General features: G+C 38.6%; 1 protein-coding gene across 3 annotated transcripts in view; it reads right to left on the reverse strand.

Moving 5' to 3' along the window:
- The window catches only part of LOC131984720 (triple functional domain protein-like), a 114,667-nt gene that overhangs the window by 14,292 nt on the left and 74,204 nt on the right, over nt 1-26,171 (reverse strand). For all 3 annotated transcript variants that reach the window (XM_059349650.1, XM_059349649.1, XM_059349648.1), the window contains exons 20-48: nt 25,625-25,816; nt 25,370-25,519; nt 24,217-24,331; nt 23,058-23,173; nt 22,839-22,961; nt 22,214-22,408; nt 21,818-21,933; nt 20,771-20,837; nt 20,534-20,643; nt 20,315-20,384; nt 19,413-19,502; nt 19,235-19,327; nt 18,067-18,178; nt 17,737-17,927; nt 16,286-16,387; nt 13,726-13,755; nt 12,124-12,269; nt 11,526-11,625; nt 9,818-10,061; nt 9,631-9,738; nt 8,614-8,807; nt 7,844-8,014; nt 3,558-3,653; nt 2,140-2,288; nt 1,986-2,052; nt 1,695-1,798; nt 907-976; nt 731-820; nt 555-647 (exon numbers count right to left, since the gene is read on the reverse strand). In XM_059349650.1, the coding sequence (XP_059205633.1) occupies nt 555-647; nt 731-820; nt 907-976; nt 1,695-1,798; nt 1,986-2,052; nt 2,140-2,288; nt 3,558-3,653; nt 7,844-8,014; nt 8,614-8,807; nt 9,631-9,738; nt 9,818-10,061; nt 11,526-11,625; nt 12,124-12,269; nt 13,726-13,755; nt 16,286-16,387; nt 17,737-17,927; nt 18,067-18,178; nt 19,235-19,327; nt 19,413-19,502; nt 20,315-20,384; nt 20,534-20,643; nt 20,771-20,837; nt 21,818-21,933; nt 22,214-22,408; nt 22,839-22,961; nt 23,058-23,173; nt 24,217-24,331; nt 25,370-25,519; nt 25,625-25,816 (3,504 nt within the window). The remainder of the gene's footprint in view (nt 1-554; nt 648-730; nt 821-906; nt 977-1,694; nt 1,799-1,985; nt 2,053-2,139; nt 2,289-3,557; nt 3,654-7,843; nt 8,015-8,613; nt 8,808-9,630; nt 9,739-9,817; nt 10,062-11,525; nt 11,626-12,123; nt 12,270-13,725; nt 13,756-16,285; nt 16,388-17,736; nt 17,928-18,066; nt 18,179-19,234; nt 19,328-19,412; nt 19,503-20,314; nt 20,385-20,533; nt 20,644-20,770; nt 20,838-21,817; nt 21,934-22,213; nt 22,409-22,838; nt 22,962-23,057; nt 23,174-24,216; nt 24,332-25,369; nt 25,520-25,624; nt 25,817-26,171) is intronic.

Raw genomic sequence — 26,171 nt, forward strand, 5'->3', positions numbered from 1 at the left:
AATATTCTCTAGGGTTGAAATTTGGAATTTGCAAGTATTTCAATGAGTGTCCTATTAAGGGTTAAGACTAACATTATCACACAGGAATAAGATCTCAACTTTTAAGTGATACACAATTTATGAAATCCCAGACTGTTAAGGAACCCCAGTGTGAAGAAATACTTAAATAAAATAGGTGAAAATAATACATTTATACTGCATGAGAAAAACTTTTCTACCCAAATTTGTATGGGATAATTAAAGATCAGAGGTCAACGGACTCCTTTGAAAGGGGCAATGCATTTGTAAAAGCTTATAAAGATGAACCTTTTAAGAAGATAATTTCAAAATTATACACAAGTCTTCAATCTCTCAACAAAGAAAATGTATCTAATGTAAAAATCAAGATGGGAAACTGAAGGCAACATCATAATCTCACAGGAGAACTGGAAGGGAATTTTCAAACAACAATGGAAAACAACAAATTCTCCACTTTGGAGAGAATATTCATGGAAAAATCAGTCAGGATGACAAGACTAGTTAAAGCGGTGCATAAACAGCAGCTAAAGACCAACCTTGAGCAGCAGCTGGTACTTCATGATCCTCTGGACCGGTTTGATGAGCAGGTCTGTGATCTGCAGCCGGTGTCCCAGCCGCTGCTTCATGTCCTACAGAGTCACAGGTCAGAGGTTACTCAAGAGCCAGATGCATTTCTGCAGTGTCTGAAATCCTTAAAATAAAAGGTTCATACCTCAAAGTAGGTGTCGATGTACTCCGAGACTATGTGCTCTGACTTGGGCTTGTTTTGACAGTACACCACATACATGTTTAGTCTCCGTTCCTGGATACAAAAAGTCCGCTCATTCACAACATGATCAGCCAAAAAATGTACAATTAAAGAAGGTTTGAAATTCACTGTGGACAAACCTGTTTGAGAAAGAGTGTTGCCAGTCTGTCAGGGTCCTCCAAACATTTCTCCAGTTCCCCAAGATAGAAACTAAGCAACACAGATACAGGAGAGACAAAAATGAAGCTGCTGTGCTAATGGATCTGAAGCTCTGACAGCTCTGCATTATCCATATACACTACTGGTCAAAAGTTTTAGAACACACCAACTTTTCCAGAATTTAATTGAAAATGATGCAGTTTAATATCTCAGTGTACTCTGAAATGAATGCACATTTGCAACATTTAAAATTCTTTATCGAGCATGATAGTGTTTTGAAAGTTAAAAAAAAGATTCAAAATCACATTTTATGTTGGACTAAAGGACTAAAAAAAGACACAAAATGACAAAAAAGACACCAAAAGACACAAAATGACTAAAAAAAAGACACAAAATGACAAAAAAGACACCAAAAGACACAAAATGACAAAAAAGACACAAAATGACCAAAAAAAGACACAAAATGACTTACAAAGACATGAAAAGAATTAAAAAATGGACAAAATAGCCCAAGACTCAATAGAGTTAAGTTGTTAACCCATTTCTTGTTCCCTGAAAAAGGCCTACTTGTATAATTCTGAAATGTACATTATCTTTCAGTTTTTGTTAAGCTTACCTTTTTTTATTTACCTCTGGCAGTTCACCACTTACCTTTGTACCCTTTCAAGCTGTTCATTTGACTTGAACTGCTTGAATTTCAATAAAAAACTGAAAAAATTGGGGTGTTCTAAAACTTTTGACCGGTAGTGTGTGTGTGTGTGTCTCATACTCTTTGTGCCAGTCGTAGATCTGGTGGATGTTGCCAAACACGATTTTGTCTTTTCCCTTCATATCATCAGGGACTCCCTCCTCCTTCATCCGGCTCATGTAGCCCTTATGATGGAGGCACACAACCACATTAACACATATTTACAACAGCAAGCCTGTAAGAGGTCAGCAAATTAATTCTCATACTTTCAGTGACATTTTTAAAATGCCAGTCAGAATAATAAGCACCACTAGAAAGCTAACAAACCTTCATATTTTAAGTGCTGTAGCAGCTAATAAAGCATCAACTCACCTCCACCACCAGGCCCAGGTCTCTGACATAATCCCTCTCCGTCTCCACCAACTCCAGCAAAATATAACTAAACAGAAAAAAAAACAGAAATATGAAATAAGCCAAGAAAAAAGGCAATATGCTGATGTAAGTTGGTGACAGGAAGCTAACGTACTGTCTTTTTTTGAGGATGCTGGTCCTCCGCTCGTCCATCTCTTCGATGGGGGAGGAGGAGGAGAGCAGGGAGTTGTCAGAAGGGTTGAAGGAGGGAGAGCTGCTGTCTCCCTGTTCTACCGACAGGGAGCTGGGTCTGTCCTCCAGAGCCTGGAGCAGAGGAGAACACAATACATATTTAATAGCTTTGTCTGTTAATCCAGCTGTTCTCAACCTTGGGGTCGCGAGATGATTTCTGGGGGTCGCCAAATAATTTTGGAAGTCAGCTCTGTCTCCACTGTGTTAAAGTGTTCATGTGTTAATGTGTTTTATTCCTTTGGTCATTTTATGTCTTTTTTGGTCATTTTGTGTCTTTTCTGGTCATTTTGTGTAATTTTTTGATCATTTTGTCGTCAATTTGTGTCTTCTTTGATAATATTGTTTCCTTTGTTTTATCATTTTGTGTCTTTTTTTGGTAATTTTTATGCATTGTTTTGGTCATTTTGTGTCTTTTCTGGTCATTTTGTGTCTTTTCTGGTCATTTTGTGTCTTTTTTGATCATTTTATGGTCAATTTGTGTCTTCTTTGGTCATTTTGTTTCCTTTGTTTTGTCATTTTGTGACTTTTTTTGGTCATTTTGTTTCTTTTTTGGGTCACTTTGTTTCTTTTTTGGGTCATTTTGTGCTTCATTATTTGTCCAAAATGTGTTGTATCAACTGAGTTTGTATGATCTGAACTGTGCGTGTGAGATTCTGTTCAGTGAGCGGGGGTTGCGGACAACATGCATGTTAAATTGGGGGTCACGACTCAAAAAGGTTGAGAACTACTGTGTTAATCAACTCCCTGTCAAATTTCCTTCAACACTGAAGACCTTAAAGGACAAAAATGTCCCCATTAAACCTACAATTTTGATCCCACAACCATTACAGCATAAAATAAATATGTTCCATCATATCAGGCTTCAAAACTGTAGTATTTTCCAACTGAGTCAAAAAGTTGCACTACAGTGTTTAAGGCAATGCATAAAATTAAAATGCTGTTAATAATCACTGACATATCCCAAAGTGTAAAAGAAAGAGGTGTTTTAAATGTATTTTGTGATTTCTAAGTAAAAAAAACAACAGCTTCATTACAAAAACTGTCATTTAAAGGATTCAAATGCTGAAATGTATGAATATTTTGGTAGTTATGATCAGCATTGAAATCAGTTAAAAGATTAAACTCAATGAAAGAAGACAATAATGTATAATTTTACATTAGTGTAGTTTGAAACGTATGCAACACTTCAGAGATGTAATTTAACTGCAATGAATACCTCTGAAGGCCTTTCAGTGAATGTATATTCAGATTAAAGGAATCAAACTTTTCTTTGGCAAAATAACTATGTATGAGGGGAAATGTCAGGCTGGGAGTGTTCTTTTGTTTCCTCCGTTATCCTACCATCTTGCTTTTGACCAGCTCCTCAATGGCGCTCACCAACTCTGCAGCACTGGGCGTCTCTGAACTGGATGGACGGACTGACAGACGAGAAGAGGTCTGGGCACAAATAGAGAGATTAAAAGGGAGGAGGGGGGGGAAAGAGCATTAGAACCTGATAAAACACACTCACAACTATTCCTGCTAACTCTAAAACTGCACTTTGGCTAGTGTATATGCAACTCATCCTATAGAGAAAATAGAGGATTAAAGCAACCACTCTATACTTCATAACTGATACAAGCTTTGTTATTTGAATATATTTATTAATCAAAAAGAAACTTATAAAATCTCTAAAACAGACAATAAATGCTGTTATCTGTATTATGTGGAAACCTCAAGGCTTACTGAGCCCATGAATGTGATTTTTCATGTCATTGTAAGTTGGAATTGTCCAAAAAAATGAATAGCAGAAGAAATAGCCTAAGATTATTATACAGATAAAGGTCAGGCTTATGTATAAATTCAATATCTGCTTTTGTTTAGCTTATTGCCTTTATTATAAGTGAATGTTTTATTGTAGTTATTTGAGTGAGCAATGACTCAGTGAAAATGTTTGTTAAATAGTCTGAAGAGAGATCCAGAAAGATCTTTCCACAAGTGAAACCCCAGTGAAAGCAAGAGGTTTATATCTAAAGGTTCAAAGAAAGTGAAAAGGAAAAGTATATGAAGAAAAAAAGGTAAAGAAAAGGTCAAAACATGAGGCTGAAATTGGGACGAACAAAATTAAAAATATGGAGAAAAAGTGAAATGTTAGAAAATGGTGATGGGGAGAAGGTCAGGGGAGAAAAGTGATGCCTGAATGGAGGATGTTTCCGTTGCTTTTTTCAGGTGATGATGACGAACAGCCTTTGAAATAAAGAAAGGATGCCAACAGAGCGAGGATGAAAGAGGAACATGTATGTATGTATATATAGTTCAGGAGACTCTCACCCTTGCTGTGCTGTGCTTCAAGACTTTCCCCAATTAGGTTTTCTGGGTGAGGCTGTGTGCCCTTCTGGCCTCGCCAGCGTTTAGAGATGCCAATTACTCGCATGGGTAATGAGGTTAACGCACAGAGGGTAAAAGGGAGATGAGGACGAGCGGGCGGGGCGGGTGAGGGAGGGGGTGGTGGGGGGTTGGAGGATGATGGGAACAGGGGGAGCTTTTGAATTTTCACCTCAGCGTGGGGTTATTATTTAGAGCTCTATCCAAGGGAGGCTTCTATGCCTGATGTGCTGACGGGGAATCCAACTTTCCTCTTTGTATTTACATACACATCTACTCAACCTTTTCCCAGCCAATCAGGGATAAACGTGCAGAAAAAGCCGCCCTGTGTAACCGTAACAGGCGTTACAAAATCCAAAATGTCCTTGAATTTCTAGAAGTCGATGCAAATAAGGTGTTATAGCCTTTTGATCTGTTTCTAAAACTGACAGAAAAAAAACTCCACATTGCCATCGGTTTAGAATGAAGAGCTACACGCGTCTTCTCTTTATCTACAATTTCCCATGATGCTCTTGCTCATCTGCCAGGCGACTCTCTACAGTGGTGTGTTGTAGAAACGGGGCAGAAAGTACAAGTCAAAATGAGTGAAACTAAAATAAGATGGAAGGAAAAATTCTGCACTAAAGAAATTCAGGAATGTTTAAGAGTTCAGAAAAATATAAAAGTTAGGAAGAGTGACTTTTAGGGGACAGAGGAAGGTGTATTTTTAAAAAGAACAAAGTCGGGAAAAGCAGCTAGCTTCTTTTCCTTTCATTCTAGAAACTTGTTGTTGTAGAAACCAAAGAAAATGCTTTAGCGAGTAGCATTTAAAGCTGAAGAGTAGGGGGAAAAAAGAGAGAATTAAAGAAGTGACCGAGGGAAGAGACAGAGGGGGAAGAGCGGGGCATTTCAAATGGAGAGGTATGGAAACTGAGACAAAGCAAAGACAGGACATAAATCAAGGTAATGCTACAGCGTGGCAAACAGCAAACGATACAACCAGGAAACAAAACAAAAGAGAAACAGAAATTAGTGTCAGAGGAGCCTCCGCTCAGTCGAACAGGAGACTTGGAGTGGCTGAAACTTTTCATTGATTTCTGCTTTAGAAGAGACGGGAGAATATGATGCAACATGCCAAGATAAAAATGTTATGCTTAACAGAAACTAGGGAGGCACTCAAAACTGTGTCAGGAAATGCCCTTTTTGGGGGAAAAGTGGGAGACTGAAATGAGCGAAAAATGTACCCTACCAGAACTAAAATTAGAACAGCAATGAGAAGAAAGAACCTGTATGAGGAGTGTTTCATTTTGAATTTAAGATGATTACAGATGGTGCTTAAATAAGTTGGTGTCACCCTGTTCCCGTGGACAAAGCATGTACTGTATGTATATATATATATATATATATATGTTCTTATAACCTACGAGAACATTCTAAATTTGTTCTGCGAAAATACTCTATGATGGTCTAACACAGTAGTTCTCAACCTTTTTGAGTCGCGACCCCTAATTTAACATCCATGTTGTCCGCGACCCCCGCTCACTGAACAGAATCTCACACACACAGTTCAGATCACCAAAAAAAGATACAAAATGACCAAAAAAGACACAAAATGACCAAAAAAAAGACACAAAATGACCAAAAAGACACAAAATGACCAAAAAAGACACAGAATCACCCCAAAAAGACACAAAATGACCAAAAAAGACACAGAATCACCCCAAAAAGAAACAAAATGACCAAAAAAGAGACAAAATTACAAAAAAAAATACACAAAATGACCAAAAAAGGAAACAAAATGACCAAAAAAGACACAAAATGACCAAAAAAAAGACACAGAATGACTAAAAAAACACAAGAATGCTCTAACACAGTGGAGACAGAGCTGACTTCCAAAATGATTTGGCAGCCCCCAGAAATCATCTCGCGACCCCAATTGGGGTCCCGACCCCAAGGTTGAGAACAGCTGGTCTAACAGATGTCAGTGAATGTTGATCTCATTTAGATTAAAAGTGAGCTAAAAAGTTCCGAAAACTGTATTACTTCACTGTAATGTAGCTTCTAGACCGCAGACAAATAACAACATCTCGGCTTATACAGAATATAGATTCAACCAGTCCCAGTTTAAAGGGATTATTTGGTTTTTACGGATTACCTATCCACAGACAGTAATGACCTACAGTAGAAGGTGATCAGCACACAGCAGTACTAGCAATGTAATGTACTGCTGTAGATGGAGGCAGCAGCCAGACATATTTTGACCAACAAAAAAAAAAAACAGCTTCAGTTAGCCAGAATTTTTAATGCTTTACTTCTGCATTTTTCGACAAGGAGCTGACGTTGTTTATGCTCTCTTCAAAAGCTACCAGACACTGTTGAAAAAAACAGTAATTTACCTTGCAAAAATACCACAAACAAACCAACCAAGTGAGGCAGAAGTAGACCAACTTCTGTGTTCTGCGAGGTAAAATGACTGTTTTTTTTTGTCAATGGAGCCTGGTGGCTTTGAAGAAGAAGAAGAAGAAGAAGAAGAAGAAGAAGAACAAGAAGAAGAACCATAAGAAGAAGAAGAACAAGAAGAAGAAGAGTGTCAGGTAGCTTTTGAAGAAGAAGAAGAAGAGTGTCAGGTAGCTTTTGAAGAAGAAGAAGAAGAAGAAGAAGAAGAAGAAGAAGAAGAAGAAGAAGAAGAAGAAGAAGAAGAAGAAGAAGAAGAAGAAGAAGAAGAAGAAGAAGAACCAGAAGAAGAAGAAGAAGAAGAACCAGAAGAAGAAGAAGCAGAAGAAGAAGAAGACGAAGAACCAGAAGAAGAAGAAGAAGAAGAACCAGAAGAAGAAGAAGAAGAAGAAGAAGAAGAACCAGAAGAAGAAGAAGAAGAAGAAGAATGCGCGGGAAAAGTGCATAGATAGATCAATGTTGTAAAAGGTAAAGTGGTAAAAATCTTCTAAATATAGCATACACCTATACTGATTCTTTTAGGTGGCTAATTTTTTTAATTTTGCTGCTGTCCATGTCCTCAGCAGGACATTGCATAGATTTTGTGCCAGTAATCCTGCTTGGTCCTCCAAACTGGAGGGGTGCCGACCACTACTTCTATCCAAACTATCCCTTTAAAGTTTTCTATGGACCAACTTTGTTGCACCAGAAAATAAAGAAGAATCATTTGTGTTCCTGTCTCTAATCATTATGTCTCCTGTGTCCCAGTGTCCTCTGCTTCTCCTGTTCATCCTTCTGTCCCTGTCTGTCCCATCTGTTGTGTCCCCACTAAATGTCTTCCCTCTCCTCACCTTGTCGTCCTGTGAGTCTGGCTGCAGCAGGCTGTGCTGCTGGATGGCCATGGGTGGAGGCAGAGGTACTGAGTCAGCCCCCTCCTCTCCCTCCTCCTCCCCGCAGCTCTGCATGCCCGAAGAACTGGACTTGGACAACGTGCCGCTGGACAGGCCCTCGTTACGAACCCGCTACAACACACAGGGGAGGGAAAGCAGAGATTATTACACAATACTAGATAGCAGTGGTGGAATGTAACTAAGTACATTTACTCAAGTACTGTACCAAAGTACAATTTTGAGGTACTTATACATCTCCTTCACTACATTTTGAGGCAAATATTGTACTTTTTACTCCACTACATTTAGCTGACAGATTAAGTTACTAGTTACTTTTTGGGGTAAAATTTAACAAGAGAACATGATCAATTTAAAGTGATTAGACATTTGTTTTTTAAAATGATAAAATGATCAGCTCTATCTTTACAGAATTAAAACGCTGTTTACATAAATGCATCAATTCAAATAATGCAATAATATATTTAGAATATATAAAACAATCTGAGTGGGCCCATTCTGCATGACAAGTACTTTTACTTTTGATACTTTAAGTACATTTTGATCCTGATACTTTAGTACTTTTACTTCAGTAAGTTTTGAATGCAGGACTTTTACTTGTAGTGGAGTAATATCACAGTGTGGTATTAGTACTTTTACTTAAGTAAGGGATCTGAATACTTCTTCCACCACTGCTAGATATTGGGAGTTTGAAGTGCCGTGTATCCACCCACCTCCTCCACAGTCTCGTCCTGAGGCGTGGCGGCGCTGTCGTCAGAGTCTTTCTGGGAGCCGATGGTCATCTCGCCGCTCTTCCGCACGTCTCGGCTCTTCTTGTGCTTGTGTGCCAGCTTCTTCACGTGGCCGTCTGCCTTGCCGCTGCTTAGCCGACGCACCGGGCTGGTGAGCCACTTCCGCAGCGTGTTACCTAGGAAATAAACCAAACACACACAACTCAGTTTGCTGCATGGAGGATTACTTGGAGACGGGTTGAAACTTCTTTTTACGCTCTGATCTTGCTAGCTATCTTCGATTTTTTTTTATTTTTTATTGGTGAAATGACGTAACAAACAAGGTGACATGAGAGACAAATACACTACACCATGTGGACCACAAGTAGAGACAGCAGACATACAGCGCAAACAACAACAAAGAAAAACATAAATGATAAACGATTTGCACAGAGGCATCACAAGTGTATGTGCGTGTGTGTGTGTGTGTGTGTGTGTGTGTGTGTGTGTGTGTGTGTGTGAATGTGGATGAGGGGCAGATGCTAAGACATATATATAAATATATATAACATGGCTCACTTATATGTATAACACAATGAAAATAAATAGGTAAACAAAGCAAGAAGCGCTAACGCGAGAAGAGAGGGAAGACGGAAGAAAGAGAGAAAACAAATAAACGAGAATAAATAAAATAACTAATTAAATAAATAAATAAATAAAAAAATTTAATTAAAAAAAGATAATATTTAAAAAAAAGTAATAATTTTAAATATAAATATAAAATAAATGTAATAATTTTAAATATGAATATAAAATAAATGTAATAATTTTAAATATAAATATAAAATAAATGTAATAATTTTAAATATAAATATAAAATACATTTAATAATTATATATATATAAAAATATAAAATACATTTAATAATTATATATATAAATATAAAATAAATTTTATTTAATAATTATATATAGCTATCTTCGATTTGATGTGGTTGGAGTCTGGCACAGGTGAGCCTACCTGGTCGTTTAGGCCCAGGTGAAGTGTGGGAGCCGATGCCGTGGCCAGGCTGGAGCGTAGCCGACGACCCTGGCATGATGGAGTCATTGCTGCACACTGAGAGAGTGTCTGTGAAAGACAGTGAGGTTAGTTTGAAGTTTGCTTCATGGTGCAGACTGATACAAAGAAACCTAAATGATCTGTGTACCTTTGTGGTTGTAAATGCCCTCCATCTCCATGGAGGACCTGGAATGGGCGATGCAGAGCATGGAGCAGGGCACCAGGCCCTCCATGGCGGGGGAGCGGTCCGTGGTCCTGACCAGGCACCAGTCTGGCTTGTCGTGGCAGCGCTCCAGAACCTCCACTGTCTGGCCGCGCCGCACCGTCAGCTCGTTGCTGTTGCTGGCCATGAAGTCGTGGATCACCACGGTCAGCTCACAGCCACCAGAGAGCTGAGGGAGGAAGGATCATTACACTGCTTTAGGATCCTACTTATAATCAACGCATCATTTCTGGTCGCGTGTGCGTCCCAGTCCCACCAACTTTTCGCCTCTGTGACTACCTCTGGAGGCGGAAAACAGGTGGGATCATTTGATCCTGGCATACAGCTTCAGGTGCGTTCGTATTGCAGGCGAGACGTTTTCAATTTCGTTGTATAGTGAACTATATAATGACAATAAAGACCATTTGATTTGATTTGATTTGATTTGATTTGTTACAGGTAGGATGGCCTGCTCTGGCCACTCGAAGGGCTATTCATTGGTATACTTTCATTTATAAGGCAATATTGGGACTGCTGCCTTCGTACATTTGCAGCTTAATTACTGTGAGAAATGCAGGATCTTATTCTCTTCATTCACAAGATCAATTGTTGCTTTCTGTCCCTTCTGCTCGTACGGAGTTGGGTAAAAGGGCATTTGTTTACTCTGCACCTTATGCTGGAATATGCGCCAGAAAGAATGGAAATTAACTGAATTTGTTTCTTTGAGCACTTTTAAATCCAAACTAAGAGTTATTGAGGCCAATTCCACAACATGCACTTGTTTCTCATGACATGTTTAAGGTCTGTATGTTATGTAAATATGTAACTGTATTCTATGTTTGCTGCCTCTTGGCCAGGGCTCCCTTAAAGAAAAAGAGGTTCTTTAACTCAATGGGATATTCCCTGGTTAAATAAAGGTTAAATACAAAAAAAAATAATACAGAGCCGTAAATGTGCCAGCATGAAATCACTACGAAAGGGGCTGTTTACTGCATTATGATGAATTAAAACAAAAACTTGACTATTACCTCTTTAGTAGACTTTTGTCTCTCACCAATACGCATTTTTTTTTTTTTTTGGTCAACTGGTCTCCACTGCATCTTATTCCCTTCCTGGATTTTTATATGGTTCAGGTAATTGGATATCAAATGGCATTCATCCTTGTAGCGGCACTCCGTTTGGTCTTCCTTCTTAACTGCGCCACTTCTATAGTCAGTCGATAAAAACACTCTTTTTCCACGCGAGCGACGAGACATGACAACTTCTTTGTCTTTTAAAATGTTTACTTAAAAACAACAAAGTATATTACAAGTCTGACGCACGGTCAAAAGACTGTTGCTTCCACCATGTTCTGACTAAAAACGAAACTTAAGATACACAGTCAGTTACCATAGTTACCACTATATAGTGACATCACAATGTAAAATTTAAAGGCATAGAAACATTTTTAACCCTTTAACCATTTCTACTTGTATATTTTAAACTAACATACTCTTACCATTGCATGAATTACAATGAAATTATTATCATTCCTTTTTAACTGTTTTTAACTTAAATTATTATCGATGAACTGGCCCTTATTGGCCCTTACAATCCTAATTGTTCATGTGTGTTACCTCTGTGCATGCGTGTGTGTGTGTGTGTGTCGGCTCACCTTGTCGCTGTCCAGTGTGTTCTGTGAGGTGCGGGATGCCAGAGAGATGGTGTCTGGTTGGCTGCTGCCTTCACCCTGACTGTCCAGGTCCTCTCCATCCCTAATAACAGACACACAGCGGTCGATGAAAGGTGTGAGTGTAAAATCACTTCAGAGTGAATGTGACTGATCTGATCATCACTTTCTCATGTTCCCTCAGAACTACAGTACAGGCCAAAAGTTTGGACACACCTTCTCATTCAATGTTTTTCCTTTATTTTCATGAGTATTGACATTGTGATTCATCAAAACTATTAATGAACACATGTGGAATTATGTACTTAACAAAAAAGTGTGAAATAACTGAAAACATGTCTTATATTCTAGTAAGCAAAGGGTGGTTACTTTGAGGAATCTAAAATACAAGACATGTTTTCAGTTATTTCACACTTTTTTTGTTAAGTACATAATTCCATATGTGTTCATTCATAGTTTTGATGCCTTCAGTGAGAATCTACAATGTAAATAGTCATGAAAATAAAGAAAAACGCATTGAATGAGATGGGTGTGTCCAAACTTTTGGCCTGTACCGTATTTAAAGTGGAGGCGAGGTGTTTACCTTCCCCGGCCCTTGTGGTGCTTGGCTGTAGTGGTTTTGGGGATATGAATGGGCTCCTTGAGGGCTCCTCTCAGGTGGATGGTGCGCTCCTGAATCACCTCCCTGATGTGCTTGATCCAGTCCTGCTTGTTCTCAATACTTGATGCCTGTTTTTTTGATCAACAATGAAACGAGTTTAACATGTCGAAAGTTAGAGTGGTCAGGAAATGATCTTCCTGAGGAATTCTTGGTTCACTCTGTGTGTGCCACACAAGTCTGAATTAACCTCTTGTCAGCTCGTATCGACTCAAAGCAGATAAATCTTATCTTAGTGTATCTTACTTTTTTTGTCAGCTGTTCTCCTCACAGCCATATGAAATTAACTCAAGCACTGATTCCAGTTCCTCCACATCCTCTGACATGTTCCAAATTTGAATTTATTTTAGACTGGAAGCTATTGAAAGCAACTACAAGGACTTTAATTTTTTTTTTTTTTTTTTTTTAATCAATCAATCAGACTTTTTTTTCTTACTTTTCATACACGGCAGCTTAGAAATTAATTAAATTAAATAAATAAATAAATAAAAAATAAAAAAATAAGGTAAGATAAAATAAAATAAAATAAGTAAATAAATAAATAAAAGTAAAAAATAATAACAATTAAAAGTTTTTAAAAAGCTTGATAAAAAGATAAAACAATAAATAAATAATTAAGAAGTAGAGCATGATAAAAAAAAAAAATAAATAAAAATAATAATAGACTAATAAATAGAAGCAAATAAATAAATAAAAGAGAAGATGTTATAACACTAAGATGCATGAGCAGAAAAATCTCTAAAAATGGTTCAAGTAAAAGCCAAATTAAAAAGATAAGTCTTAAGTTTGCTCTTAAAAAATATGAAATGACTTACAGCACAGTTGCATGTCTACAAAGAGGGTAAAATCTGTGACAAATGCCTCATTTAACCATTTGATTTGTTTTTTTTTACAATGACTTTTTAACTGGTTATGAAAAAGTCTCCGTTTGATAATTTGATGCCTTTATATGATCTACATGAGCAAATGAGACAATCAGCGATACTTACTGTCACTGTGTCAGATCCCCATGAAATCTGACCCGATTCTTAGAGGAAAAAAAAGAACTGACTGAATGAATAAAAAATCTAAAAGGGACAGGGATAAAGATTTAAATGGATACATGATCTCGTCACTATGCATCCTGCAAATAGCTGTATTTAAAAAAAGACAAACAGACTTAAAAGAAGTTGTATTTTTCTCTTGTTTCCAAAACAAATACACACACTCACCAGATCAAGATCTTGACAAACACTACTACTTTTGTCCACAGGGGGCACCAAAATCAAGACTAAATGCAAGTTCCTTGTAGTTGCTTTTACTTTTTTTTTTACTTCCATCAAAGTGCATACATGTTGTTACGATCATGTTTTCATATGTTTTGAACTGTCAGTGTTTATGTCAGTTTGGTAAAGTTTGCTCCAATCTCTTTCTCTTGTGTGTTTTAAAGCTAATGTTGAGGAAGAAAGGAGAAGATAAGAGATTCTAAGAGATTTTGTTTCAGACTTGTGAGAAGTGGCTGAGGGCTGTGTTTTAGTTTGTACTCACCATTGCTCCATGTTTGGATCCCTGACTTAGCTTTGAATTTGAAATATAAAATAGAGAATTTCACTGGTTTGGTTTTAGAAGATATACATGACATTTTTATGCTGACAAAATGGTTTGACACGCTAAAAATGCACAACACTCATAATTTGCCTCAACAGCGGACTGTAGGCCAATTAAATGTGAAGCAGATTGTAATGGATGGTGTGTGTGTGTGTGTGTGTGTGTGTATGCGTTTGTGTGTGTGTGGTTGTGTGTGTGTGTGTGCATGTGTGAAATGTGTAGTTAGTAATGAGACACTTCATTTACAATACACATACCACAAGAGTGCTTCTCAGCAGTTAGTTTGGTAGTCAACATGTAATATAGAGTTGTAACGCTCAGAATTAAACGTGTTAGGATTTTGGCTTCATGCTGTTCCAACGGCTGACACAGATTTAATCCATCTGTGACAATATTCAACGGGAAAAACACACAGAAGATGTGAAAAGTGGGGCTTGAAATTTTTACCCATGGAACTGAAGAATATAACGCCTTGTCGTACTTCAACTATGGCATTCAAATCATTAAAAAGCTTGTTTTTCTGGTAGAGAAAGATGGCTCCTCGTCACTTTGATAAAGTGGCGTGGAGCCAGGACGGGAGATTGTGGGCGTTCAGGGGTTGAGTCAGTGTCAGCAGCGTTGGTTGAAGCATGTCAGCCCACAGAGAGAATTAGAGATACAAACATCCACAGAAAACACAGCCCCAGATATACAGATGTGCCTGTGTTTGCCAACAGATGGAACAAAGCTGAAGAGAGAGATGGACAGAAGACGGAGAGAAAGATAGAAATCAAGGAGACAGAAGAGGAGTTTGTGACTACAGAAAGCTTCTCTGCCAGCTTGAAGCTGCTCATGCAATCAAAAGAGACGTCAAGAGAACATGTAGATGAGAATATAAGAAGAAAGGTAGGGGAGAAAACTAGGTTGGACCCATAAAGACTTTCTAACAGCACTGAGCTTTTTTCAGTGACGTTCGACACATTAATATGATTGTTTGATTACACATTTATTTTATAAACTTCAGTGTTTCCACTCTGAACATACAGCAGGCCGCCATGAAAAAATCACTGCTACAGCTGCCTCAGAATTTTATGATATATTATGAAGTCACAAATACACAATTGGGGAGCCGTCGACTCCACTGAACACAAATTAACTTGTTTGAGTTGTTTTTTGGTCTTTTGTTTTTGAGATGATAACATGTACTTGTATGGGTTTTTGTTTGTTTTTTGTCTTGTTTGTTTTTGTTGTTTTAAGTGTTTTGTCATAATCAAAGTTTTGTTGGTGTAGGCTACTGAAAATCCATTGTATGTGATGTCAGACCATCTTTTTTTTATTTTATTGTTCAAGTAGGGGGCAGACAAACATAAGAAATGTTTTCTTCTTGCTGCTCCTTTCTAATCATGAAGGTGTAGAGTCTGTCTCTGTACACATTTTGTTGTCCACTTTCATGAAAGGAACAAAATAAATAAATAAAAATAAATAAATAAAAAACTTTGGGGATGAGCAACTGGAACAGTGGCAGGACATCGATCACTCATGAAGTCACGACTATCACTTAAACAACTGTGCGAGTAAAAACGACAAAATATTTTATCGGAAGTGCCTTTCGTTTAGACGGCAACGGCGTTTTTGGGGCTGAAAAAAAAAACGAAAAAATCTGTAACCACCCTCCAAAGTGGAAAAGTTGAATCCGCTCCGCCGTAGCGTGTCGTCTACACTGACAAGACACAAAACTCTGATCTGATCTGCTCACGTCACGTATGTGTTTACGTCACATACATGCTCCAGTACAGGAAAATAAACAAACGTGGGATTATTTCCATGGTGGGACCTTCAAGCTGCTCTGGCAGCTCTAATAAACTTACAGGAGTCTTTCCACCAAATGTACAGGATATGTACAGATAGTATTAGTGAACAGAGAAGGATCTGGAATTACCTCCATCACATTTTGGATGCAGCAATTGGTCGGAGGCGAGCCAGACGGCTGTGAACGAGACCTGGGAGATCTAGTGATGGTGGAGAACTTTGTGGAAGGAGTAGCTCATGAAAATACGTGGTGTGAAAACTTCTGCATGCCCAAAGATGCTCTTATGGCTTTAAGTGATGCCGCCTGGCTGCATACAATCCAATTTCACACACTTTTGCGTCACCGTATGCAGCAGATTTCCTCCTGAAAACGCTCGTCTAAACGCGGAATAAAAAATGAAGACGCGACGCCACTTTTGCGTCTTCTGTTCAGAGCGCCATCATGTAAACGGAGCCTTAGTCAGCGCCTGGGCTCACAGCGGGGAGTTGGGGCAAACTTTCTGTTAATCCTAACCCTTTCCCTCCGATGCTGGACGACAGTCCTTGAGGAAACACTGAGCTTGTTTTTTTTAAATTAATTTGAATATTTCCAGCTTGGGTTTCAAGACTTTAATTCCCAGCAATTTCAGGGTTCTGACTTTGAAAACCTGTATCGGTCAAACCCTAAAGGAGATGTTAAGCAGGAATAGAAGAGAGAGAAAGTGTATTTTACCTTGAGCACAATCTTGTTGTCAGACGTCGGGGTGCGTCCCACCCATAGAGCAAACTTGCAGGGGTCTCCTTCAACATGCTCCGTCACCCCCAACTCTGACGTCTGGAAAGAGAGAAAGATAATATGAGAAGACATCAATGGTACGATGGATATTTAAAACCCTCTCGCTCCAGATAAAGTGTGATTCTTCCCGAGAGTTGAAACCACCTCAAGCACAGATGCACTGAATTTGGCAGATCAGCTTTTTCTATAAGAGCCACTAATTATTGGAAGTCAGTAGCAAATGAGATCAGAGACATCAGCACATTCTTTGGTTTTAAATCTAAAATAAAATCATGGCTTAAATACACTCAATCATGCACCCACCAACTATAAACTCAAACATTAGATCACTATTTTGCAATCTCTAAAGTGTTGTATTTTAACATTTTTCGTGTTGTGTCTTAATACTGTGACTTTACGTTTGCTGTTGTTCTGTGTTGTATTCTGTTTTAAGAGTGTGAAACTTTGTCGTTGCTGTTGTAAAGGCTTGTTTGTTTGTGTTAGATTGATGTTATTTGTTCCTGCCCAGGGACGACAGATGAAATTTAGCTCCTAGCTAATTCTGGTACGGCTGAGAGCCATGCACTGTCCCTGTTAAATAAACCAATAAATGGAATGAATGAAGTGTTGAATTGAGGAGAGTCAACTAAGTTCATGTTGTGCACTGAGAAACATTTTAAAAACCCTAATTATGTCATCTACCAACAAAACACTGAAAAGACTCTTTGCCTTTCTACATACATTGTTTCAATTCAGTTAAAGTAGCAAAGAGAAACCTCTAATCCAGGGGTGTCGAACTCAAATACACAATGGGCCAAAATTTAAAACTTGAATAAAATCGTGGGCCAACATTGAACAAATAAACCTTTTAATATTTACCAAACATATTTTGCTTTAACATTAAATATGGAACCAGCAATGCTTATAAACATACAATATATAACTAAATAGTGCAGACATGCAAAATCAAATTTCAAATAAAAAACACATCAATGTCATTAATTTATTAAATAAAAAATTAAATAAAAATCGTATGCCTCTTTTCTATTTGCATCCTTCTGATTTAAATATCAAAATAAACTTTTTCAACAGGTTAATAAATTCTGCCTTTCTTTTCGCCATTTTTGTGAAGAGGTAGCTGGGAGACAGCTCTAGCTTGATGTTGCCATGACGACTGTCACCGAGGAGCGTTTCTGGGTCCTGTCCTGATTGACGCGCCAAAACAACAGCAAGGCATTGTGGGATTTGTAGTATTAGCGGTAAATGCGCCGTATAATACCGGCGGGTCAGCTTTTATAGTACAATAATAAGATAATAATTTGGTATTGCCCCGCGGGCCAAATAAAATTACACTGCGGGCCAGAGTTTGACACCCCTGCTCTAATCCAAAGATGATCTTCAGTACTTACAAAGAGTTTGCTCTTGTAGATGTATTTGCTCCTGCCATTCGAGTCCTTGACCTCCTTGCTAAAGACAAGAGACATCTCAAACAGGAAGAGGTGGCGCTCTCGACCCTTACGGATCAGAGTCTTCGGATCCCAGACCTGGAAGGACTCCTGGAGAATGAGCTCCCCTTGGGATTCGATGTTTTCATCAAAACCTGGGAGAAGAAGGGGGATATCGGCATGAAATTGAATGAACTTAAACACGTTGCCTGATTTATGAAGAGCTGTAATTTGACAGAAACTTGTGATAAATCATCATGTCAGCATAATTAACGAGCAGTGCGTGTTCTTCACCTTCCAGCATAGAGAGGTGCATGGCATCGTTGGCTTTCTTGGGAACACTGAGCATCACCTCCAGGCCGTCCTTGATCTCTCCTTTACCTTCTTCACAGCAAGTCAGCAGCTCCTGCACACACACAAACACACACACACACAAAAATCATGACAACAAGGAAGTATGGAGACAGCTACCACAGCAGTGGGTCGGGTTTTTTTATGGCGAGTTTGGGAAATTCGCTTTTGTTTATTTTGCTCCTTTTAAATGGAATAATTTACTGTCACAGCTTCAGTTGGATACACTGATTCCTTTTAACCCTCCTGTCGTCCTTCCGGGTCAAATTGACCCAATCTGTTTTGACTATTCCTTCTTTCCTCCCTCCTCCTGCCTTCCTCTCTTCTTTCCTCCTTCCTTCCTTCTTTCCTTCCTCCTCTATCCTCCTTCCTTCTTTCTTTCCTTCTCTATCCTCCTTTCTTTCTTTCCTTCCTTTCCTCCCTCCTTCCCTTCTTTTCTTTCCTCCTTCCGCTATCTCCTTTACTTTCTCTCTTCTTTCCTTCCTCCTGATTTCCTCTCCTTTCCTTTCCTCCTTCCTTCCTTCTTTCATCCCTCCCGCCTCCATTCCTTCCTCTATCCTCCTTCCTTCTTCCCTTCCCTCGCCCCCCCTTTCCTTCCCTTCTTTCTTTCTCTTTCTTTCTTTCTTTCCTTTCCGACTTCCTTTCTGCCCTCTTTCCTTCCTGCCTCCCTCCTTTTCTCCCTCCTTCCTTCTTTATTTTTCCTTCCTTTCTTCTCCTCCTCCCCTTTCTTTCCTCCATCCTCCTTCCTTTCTCTCTCCTTTCCATTCTTTCTCCTTTTCCTCCTCTCTTCTTTCCTTCCTCCATCCTTCTTTCTTTCCTTCCTTCTTTCCTCCATCCTTTTTTACTTCCCTTTGCGTCCTTCCCTCTTCTTCCTTCCTTGACCCGAGGACAACAGGAGGGTTAATCATTTTAAAGACATTCTTATTAATCTTATGATTTCTGAATGTGTATGTACTCATTGAATTTATTGTGCTTCTGTTGAGTATATATTATTATGGATATGTAGTGTAATGTGTTAAAATTGTATTTGTACTGTAATCAGGGCGCCATTGGAAATGAGAGCTTGCTCTCAATTGGCCCTCCCTGAATAAATAAAGGTGAAATGAGTTACCTTCAACAGGAGCTGATACTTGGTGATTCTCTGCACGGGCTTGATCAGGTATGAAGAGATGGAGTTGGCCAGTCTGTGCCTTTGTTGAATTTCCTGCATAGAAGAGAACAGTAATGTGATCACATGTAGCTGACAGGGACCGTGCAAATTCATTATAATTACCACAGGTGGAACTCACATCAAAGTAGTTCCCAGCATGCTCCAGGATGAGCTGGGTGGAGTCGGGTTTGTTCTTACAGTAGTTCACATACATCTGGAACTTATCAGCCTGCGTGAAGAGAGAAAGACAATGCAATGACTATAACAATAACCTACAGCATTTATTTATATATATATATACATATTTCCTCAAATAGTATCCGGGGCTTCTATTAATAAAAAATCAGTTTGGGACCCGGCTAATAATAGGGGCAGGCTATTATTTGAAGGAGGCTTTTATTAAAAAAAGAAAATCAGAGCAGCTCTAACTGGCACTTTTTAGAGTGTTTTACACAGCGCATTGTAGCCAGTTACCCAGATGTCGGCCATATTGGAAGTACTCGGATGTAAGCAAACAATGAACAGCACGCTGAATGTTCATTTTAAGCAGGATTTAAAATGTCTAAACTGCTAAAAAGCCCAGAAGAACGTGAGTAAACGGCTCGACTTTACAGAGAATGACTAGGACAGCGGGAGAAACAACCATATTTACCTACAGTACTAACTCGTGTGGAGAAACTTCAAAATAAAGGTGTTGTGTAGAAATCTGTTACCGTCAAATGATGTTTCCTGAATGGTGTTCTCCGTAGCATCACTTAACTTTTTTTTTTTTTTATAAATAGATTTGTGTAATTGTTTTTATTTGTTTTTAATTCATTTTAGTTTTATTATTATAAGTTTTGAATTGTATATATTATTATTATAAGTATATATTTATATATTGATATGTGGCATTTATATGACTTGAAAATCGAATAATGTGTAAAAAAAATTACCTGTAAATTATTATGTAAAATATCATACATTAATAAATAAAAATATTTTTATTGAATGGCAGGTTTGAGCATATGCAGCAAATGCTTTTGAACAAATGATACATACCCATGTGACGAAGCAATGGCCAACATCCTCTGGAAGCTGCTCGTATTTCTCCAACTCTTTGAGAAAGATACTGACAAAAAAATGGTGGAGGTATAAATGTGAGAAACAGCAAAAGCACACCATTTTTGATAAATAAAAAGGAATAGTCCAAAGATGAAAATTAAAAGAATATATAACATCAAATTTTTTTATTTTTTTTTAAAAAGGGGGGATTCCTACTTATGGTGGAATTCATAGAGGTCCTGCATGTTTCCAAAGATGATGTGCTCCTTGTTGATAATTCCTGGAGGAATCTCCTCAACTCCACTGGTCATCTCCCACAGGTAGGTCTGCAAGGAGAGAAGAAGAAGAAGAAAAATAAGAACTCAGGGTTCTGATACATTTCCAAATTTTGTGTGAAAAGTTGTTGCACAACTCTGGCAGGTTAACAGTGGTGGGTTGAGAAGCTGAACTCACATCCATGCACTCCCGCAGGTCTCGCACGTAGGCTTTTTCTGTCTGAATCAGCTCTGCCATGATGAACCTAGACACACGCAAAGACGCACACACACAAAATTAGCAGTTGTCATACTGTCCTCTTCCACAGTGTGATAAATCACCATGCCGATAGCGTTCTTTCAGCCCGTCTGCTTCATCCATTTACATTAATGAATAATGAAAGAGGGCCATAAAACTTCACATGCTCATAAAGCAGCCATGAATGGCTGAAATCATGCCCATGATTTGTTGCTGCTCATATAAAATGACGCAGTGTCCTTTTCCTGTCTGCTACATGTAGATTCATTTGCTCTCTTGTGCAGCGAGACTGTTGTGTCTGCAGTTCTTGTGCTGGCACAGCAAAGCGGAGGCTGATGTGTTCTTACTCAGAACCATTAACAGCTATTGAGTTAGTAGGGGTTCAGTGTTGACAAGGACACTGACGGGCGTGGTAATTGAACCTTTGACCTTCCTGTGACAGACCACCTTAGTAACCACTCAGCTGCTCTGCTGCAGAGTTTGGGCACTGAGCCAGTCATTTAATTACACCTCCTTTGAAGCAATAAAGCATATTTCCAACAGGAGGGAAATGCTGACTTGCTACTATTTGGAGCCTTTAGCTATGCAGGCTAAATGCTAAATGCACAACCTCCTGCAATTTATAATCTGCTAAATTATTCTGAACTAGCAATCCTATAACCATTTATCCATTCTGAGTAATTCTTCTCCTTTTTCCAGTGAAATATGACAAAAATGGGAAGTGGTGACAATACCTCGGTTAAGTCATGGTCACCTAACAGATATATTAAAAAATAAAAAAATAAAAAAATAAAAAAAAACTTATTCTTTTCTCTTCTTTTCCTCTTTAACATATAGCACTCCTTTAGCAATGACAGTTAGCTCTTAAAGTTATGTACTTACTCGATTCCTATGGTCTATGTCTAGCACCATCAGGTTGAATGCACTTATTGTAAGTCGCTTTGGACAAAAGCAAATGACATGTAATGTAATGTAATGGTGACATACTCCTTTCTGCGTGCCGACTTGCGTTTCTCCTCGTTTAGCTCATGAGCGGCATCCCGCAGCTTGACCTCTGACCCTGGAGCCGTGGCTGGGATGATGTCCAACTGGAGATCTTTACTCTGATGCAGACGGAGACAAAATATTAAGTGCATTTTTAGCTTCGGATGGAATGTGAATGAGCTGATTTTCTACACCTGTGCTCTAGCACAAACACATTGATTGATTGATTGATTGATTGATTGATTGTCTTTATTTCGAACATGCAAGCAAGTAAAAAAAAAAACAAAAAAAACAAAAAACAAGTTTAAATATTAATAGATTAATAAATAAAAAACAAAACAAAAAAGCAAAAAAAAAATTGAGAAGACAGACACTTTCTGCAAACACATGAGCACGTACTGCCTTGTTGGAGTCTGAGGAGATGCCCAGGGCTTTCTCCAGGCTGCAGCGGTACTTGTCCATGCGCAGGGAGAAGTCTCTGTAGCGTTTGTCCACAGCCGTCACCCACTTCTTGATCTCTCCAGCGTGACTGTGGCCTTTCTCGCAGAAGCCGTCAGCCAGCTGGATCAGCAGCTTCACACGCTCTTTAGTTTGCTGAAGGAAAAGAGGAGAGAGTGTTATGGGTCAGTGACAAATAAGGGTTGGCAAGATGTCAAAAAAATGATAAATATTAAATACATCCACCTACATTGTATTTAAGTGGACTTAAACACATAATTACTTAATTCTAAAAAACATCAAATTCAATTAATTCAATCAAGTATTTCTTCATTTACACATTTTGTCAATATTGAGCAGAACGTATTCTAAAAACGTATGTAAAATTTGTTATATACCATAGTGTTGCAATGTAAACGTAGATTGTATTTTTTTCCTCATTTTAGTTTCACATTTATTTTCCTGTATATAATCAGATTTTTATGGGACAAAAATGACACTGGGGTAGATCACGTTATTGACCCTTATATGCATACAAACACATGGAGTCATATTTGTGTTTATGTGTGATGTGTGTGAGGTCAACCTTGGCTGTGATGTGGAAGTCCTCATGCTCCTTCAGCAGCTCCTGTGTGTGGTGGATACTGGAGCCGGTGGAGGTGTGTGTGGACAGGTAAAACTCCCCGGTGTCGTGGATCCATTCCAGAGCCTAAAGACACATATGGTCAGGTCACAGGACTACAGAAAACAGTGTACGTGCATAAGTTTGTAGCTTCAGTTAACTGTGTGTGTGTGTTTCATGTACCTGCTTGGCGCTGCGTTCAAACACCACATACTGCTGACACTGGTCCAGCCGTCGCTTCCTCATGGTCCAGAAGTGGAGAACACGGTTCTCTCTCTGTAGCAGCTCATTGAGGATGTCTTAACACAACAGAAACACAGATGTTTGGAAATATCTGAAAAATATCAGTCATTTCACTACAATTCTTCTTAAATAGGGTATTTTAGAGCTCCTCTAGAGTTCCACCAATGATCCATTACTTTTATCCAACTATTTCACCAATTAAAGATATCCAATACCATCCAACTAACTTACCATTTATCCATTACTGTTAACTAACCATTTTACTATTCCTTTTAGCTCTGCCACTTAACCATAACTGTTTTCTGATACTAACTTTTTTTTTTTTAATTCCCTTTTTATTTAGAAAGGCAAATTTCCATCGCATACATCAATTGACCTATGGCTAAGCCACACCCCCAAACGCGATGAGCCAATCACAGTGCGCATAGCTAACTCAATACACTCAGACATTCTCTGCTTCCACATCCATTGAAATGCATTGGAGTTAGTCCGTTTTCAGTCGTTTTTTATGTGTTTTTTCTTGAGATTTTAAGTTTAAAATGGTCAAACGGTGTGCATGGGGTACTTGCAACTCTGACACAACATCTCCTCATTAATGACTGGAGACAAATCCAGTGACTCCGTCTTAACGATCGCTAACGAGGTCGGCCGGCTGGTTAACAAGCCGAAGAAGAAATTTGCCTTTCTAAATAAAAAGAGAATAAAAAAAAAAAGAAGTTAGTATCAGAAAACAGTTATGGTTAAGTGGCAGAGCTAAAAGGAATAGTAAAATGGTTAGTTAGCAGTAATGGATAAATGGTAAGTTAGTTGGATGATATTGGATATCTTTAATTGGTGAAATAGTTTTGGTGACTTTGCGATGATATTTCATCTTTCTGTCTCCAAAAATGATTAATTGCCTCCTGTGAAATTTCTCCGACTGTCACAGCTGCCATAGCGCCCGTCACCGAATGCTGACAGTTTGTCCGAGTGAGTGGAGGGGGCGGGGCTTAGCCATAGGTGAATTACAGCCATAGTCATTCAAGGACATAGGAAAGGATGGAGGTAGAAAGTTGAAGTGATTTGTCCAAACTGTCCTTCTGGGGTTTGTGATACTTACTTTTAACCTGCTGTTCTGGTGCTTTGACATGGCTCAGCATCCCAGGCATGTTCACACTGTTCCTGTGCATGTACTTGAGGAAGACATCTGCGTTTCTCCTGGCCAGAGTGCACGCCTGGTAGGATGTTTTACACACAAACACACACACTGAGATCAGAGACAATTGACTTGATGCGATGTTTAGTGTCTGTCAGAAAGTCAGAACTAATCTCAAATACAGATGTGTGTCAGTTTTGGGTGTAAAATGATGGAATTTGGACTAAATGATGAAATAAAGATGTGTAATTCTATGTTAGTTTTCAAGAAGACTTTAAAATCTAAAATTATTTAGATAGGGTTACAATGAAATTTGATTGAATTTGATTTTTCAGTTTAAGGTATCATGTGTTTTGTAACAATGTGAATTACTCAGTTAATGTAATATATATAATGTAATGTACACTACCGGTCAATAGTTTTAGAACACCCCAATTTTTCCAGTTTTTTATTGAAATTCAAGCAGTTCAAGTCAAATGAACAGCTTGAAAGGGTAAAAAGGTAAGTGGTGAGCTGCGTAAATAAAAAAAGGTAAGGTTAACCAAAACTGAAAGATAATGCACATTTCAGAATTATACAAGTAGGCCTTTTTCAGGGAACAAGAAATGGGTTAACAACTTAACTCTATGGAGTCTTGGGCTATCTTGTCCATTTTTGAATTATTTTCATGTCTTTGTAAGTCATTTTGTGTCTTTCTTTAGTCATTTTGTGTCTTTCTTTAGTCATTTTGTGTCTTTTTTTAGTCCTTTAGTCCAACATAAAATGTGATTTTGAATCTTTTTTTATTTTCAAAACACTATCATGCTCAATAAAGAATTTTAAATGTTGCAAATGTGCATTCTTTTCAGAGTAGACTGAGACATTAAACTGCATAATTTTCAATTCAATTCTGGAAAAGTTGGTGTGTTTTAAAACTTTTGACCAGTAGTGTATATGCATGTAGATGGTACAGGAGAGGCAAAAATAAGCCTTTAGTGGGGCTTCAGCCTATTCCTTTTTTGGTTGCTGTGTGATGGATTCTTTTGTAAAAACGTGATTTTATTTTGTTGTCTTTGTTTTTTGTAACCGAAATAAAGCATTCATTCATTCATTCTGTCCTGATTGTGTTGTATGTTACCTTGAGGAAGGCCTCCTTCTGCTCCAGGTGTTTGCTGATCATGGGGCTGACGTGGTCCGTTTCACAGTTGGGTCCCAGTTTGTCTGCCCCTCCGCACCAGTCCTCCTCTCTCTTATACTCCTGCTCCAGGCTCTCCAACACACTGCAGACCTGCAAGGACAAGCCATTGAGTCTGTCTTCTGGGGGAAAACACTAAGTTGTGGGTGCTTTTGTGTGTGGAATTTCTGGTGCTGAACCCTCCTTGGGGTCTCCTACCTGTTCAGAGGTCTTGTAGAAGGCCACTGAGGCGTTGACCAGCTTGAGTCTGTCCTCCATTTTCAGCATTAGCTGCTGCCAGTGGGAGGCCACGCTCTCCGCACAGTCTCTGATCAGATCCATGTCGTAGTGGTTTGCCTGGAGCAGAGCCTCCGCCTTCTGCTGAACCTGCAGGGCACTCTGGTGGGTTTTCTGCAGTGAAGGAGGAGGTGGAGAAAGGATGGGGTTAGAATGACCAAACAATGTGCAGCTATCTACAGTACAGGCCAAAAGTTTGGACTCACCTTCTCATTCAATGCGTTTTTCTTTATTTTCATGACTATTTACATTGTAGATTCTCACTGAAGGCATCAGAAGTATGAATGAACACATATGGAATTATGTACTTAACAAAAAAAGTGTGAAATAACTGAAAACATGTCTTGTATTTTAGATTCCTCAAAGCAACCACCCTTTGCTTACTAGAATATAAGACATGTTTTCAGTTATTTCACACTTTTTTGTTAAGTACATAATTCCACATGTGTTCATTAATAGTTTTGATGAA

Source organism: Centropristis striata, chromosome 14, assembly GCF_030273125.1.
Source record: "Centropristis striata isolate RG_2023a ecotype Rhode Island chromosome 14, C.striata_1.0, whole genome shotgun sequence".
NCBI lineage: Eukaryota > Metazoa > Chordata > Actinopteri > Perciformes > Serranidae > Centropristis > Centropristis striata.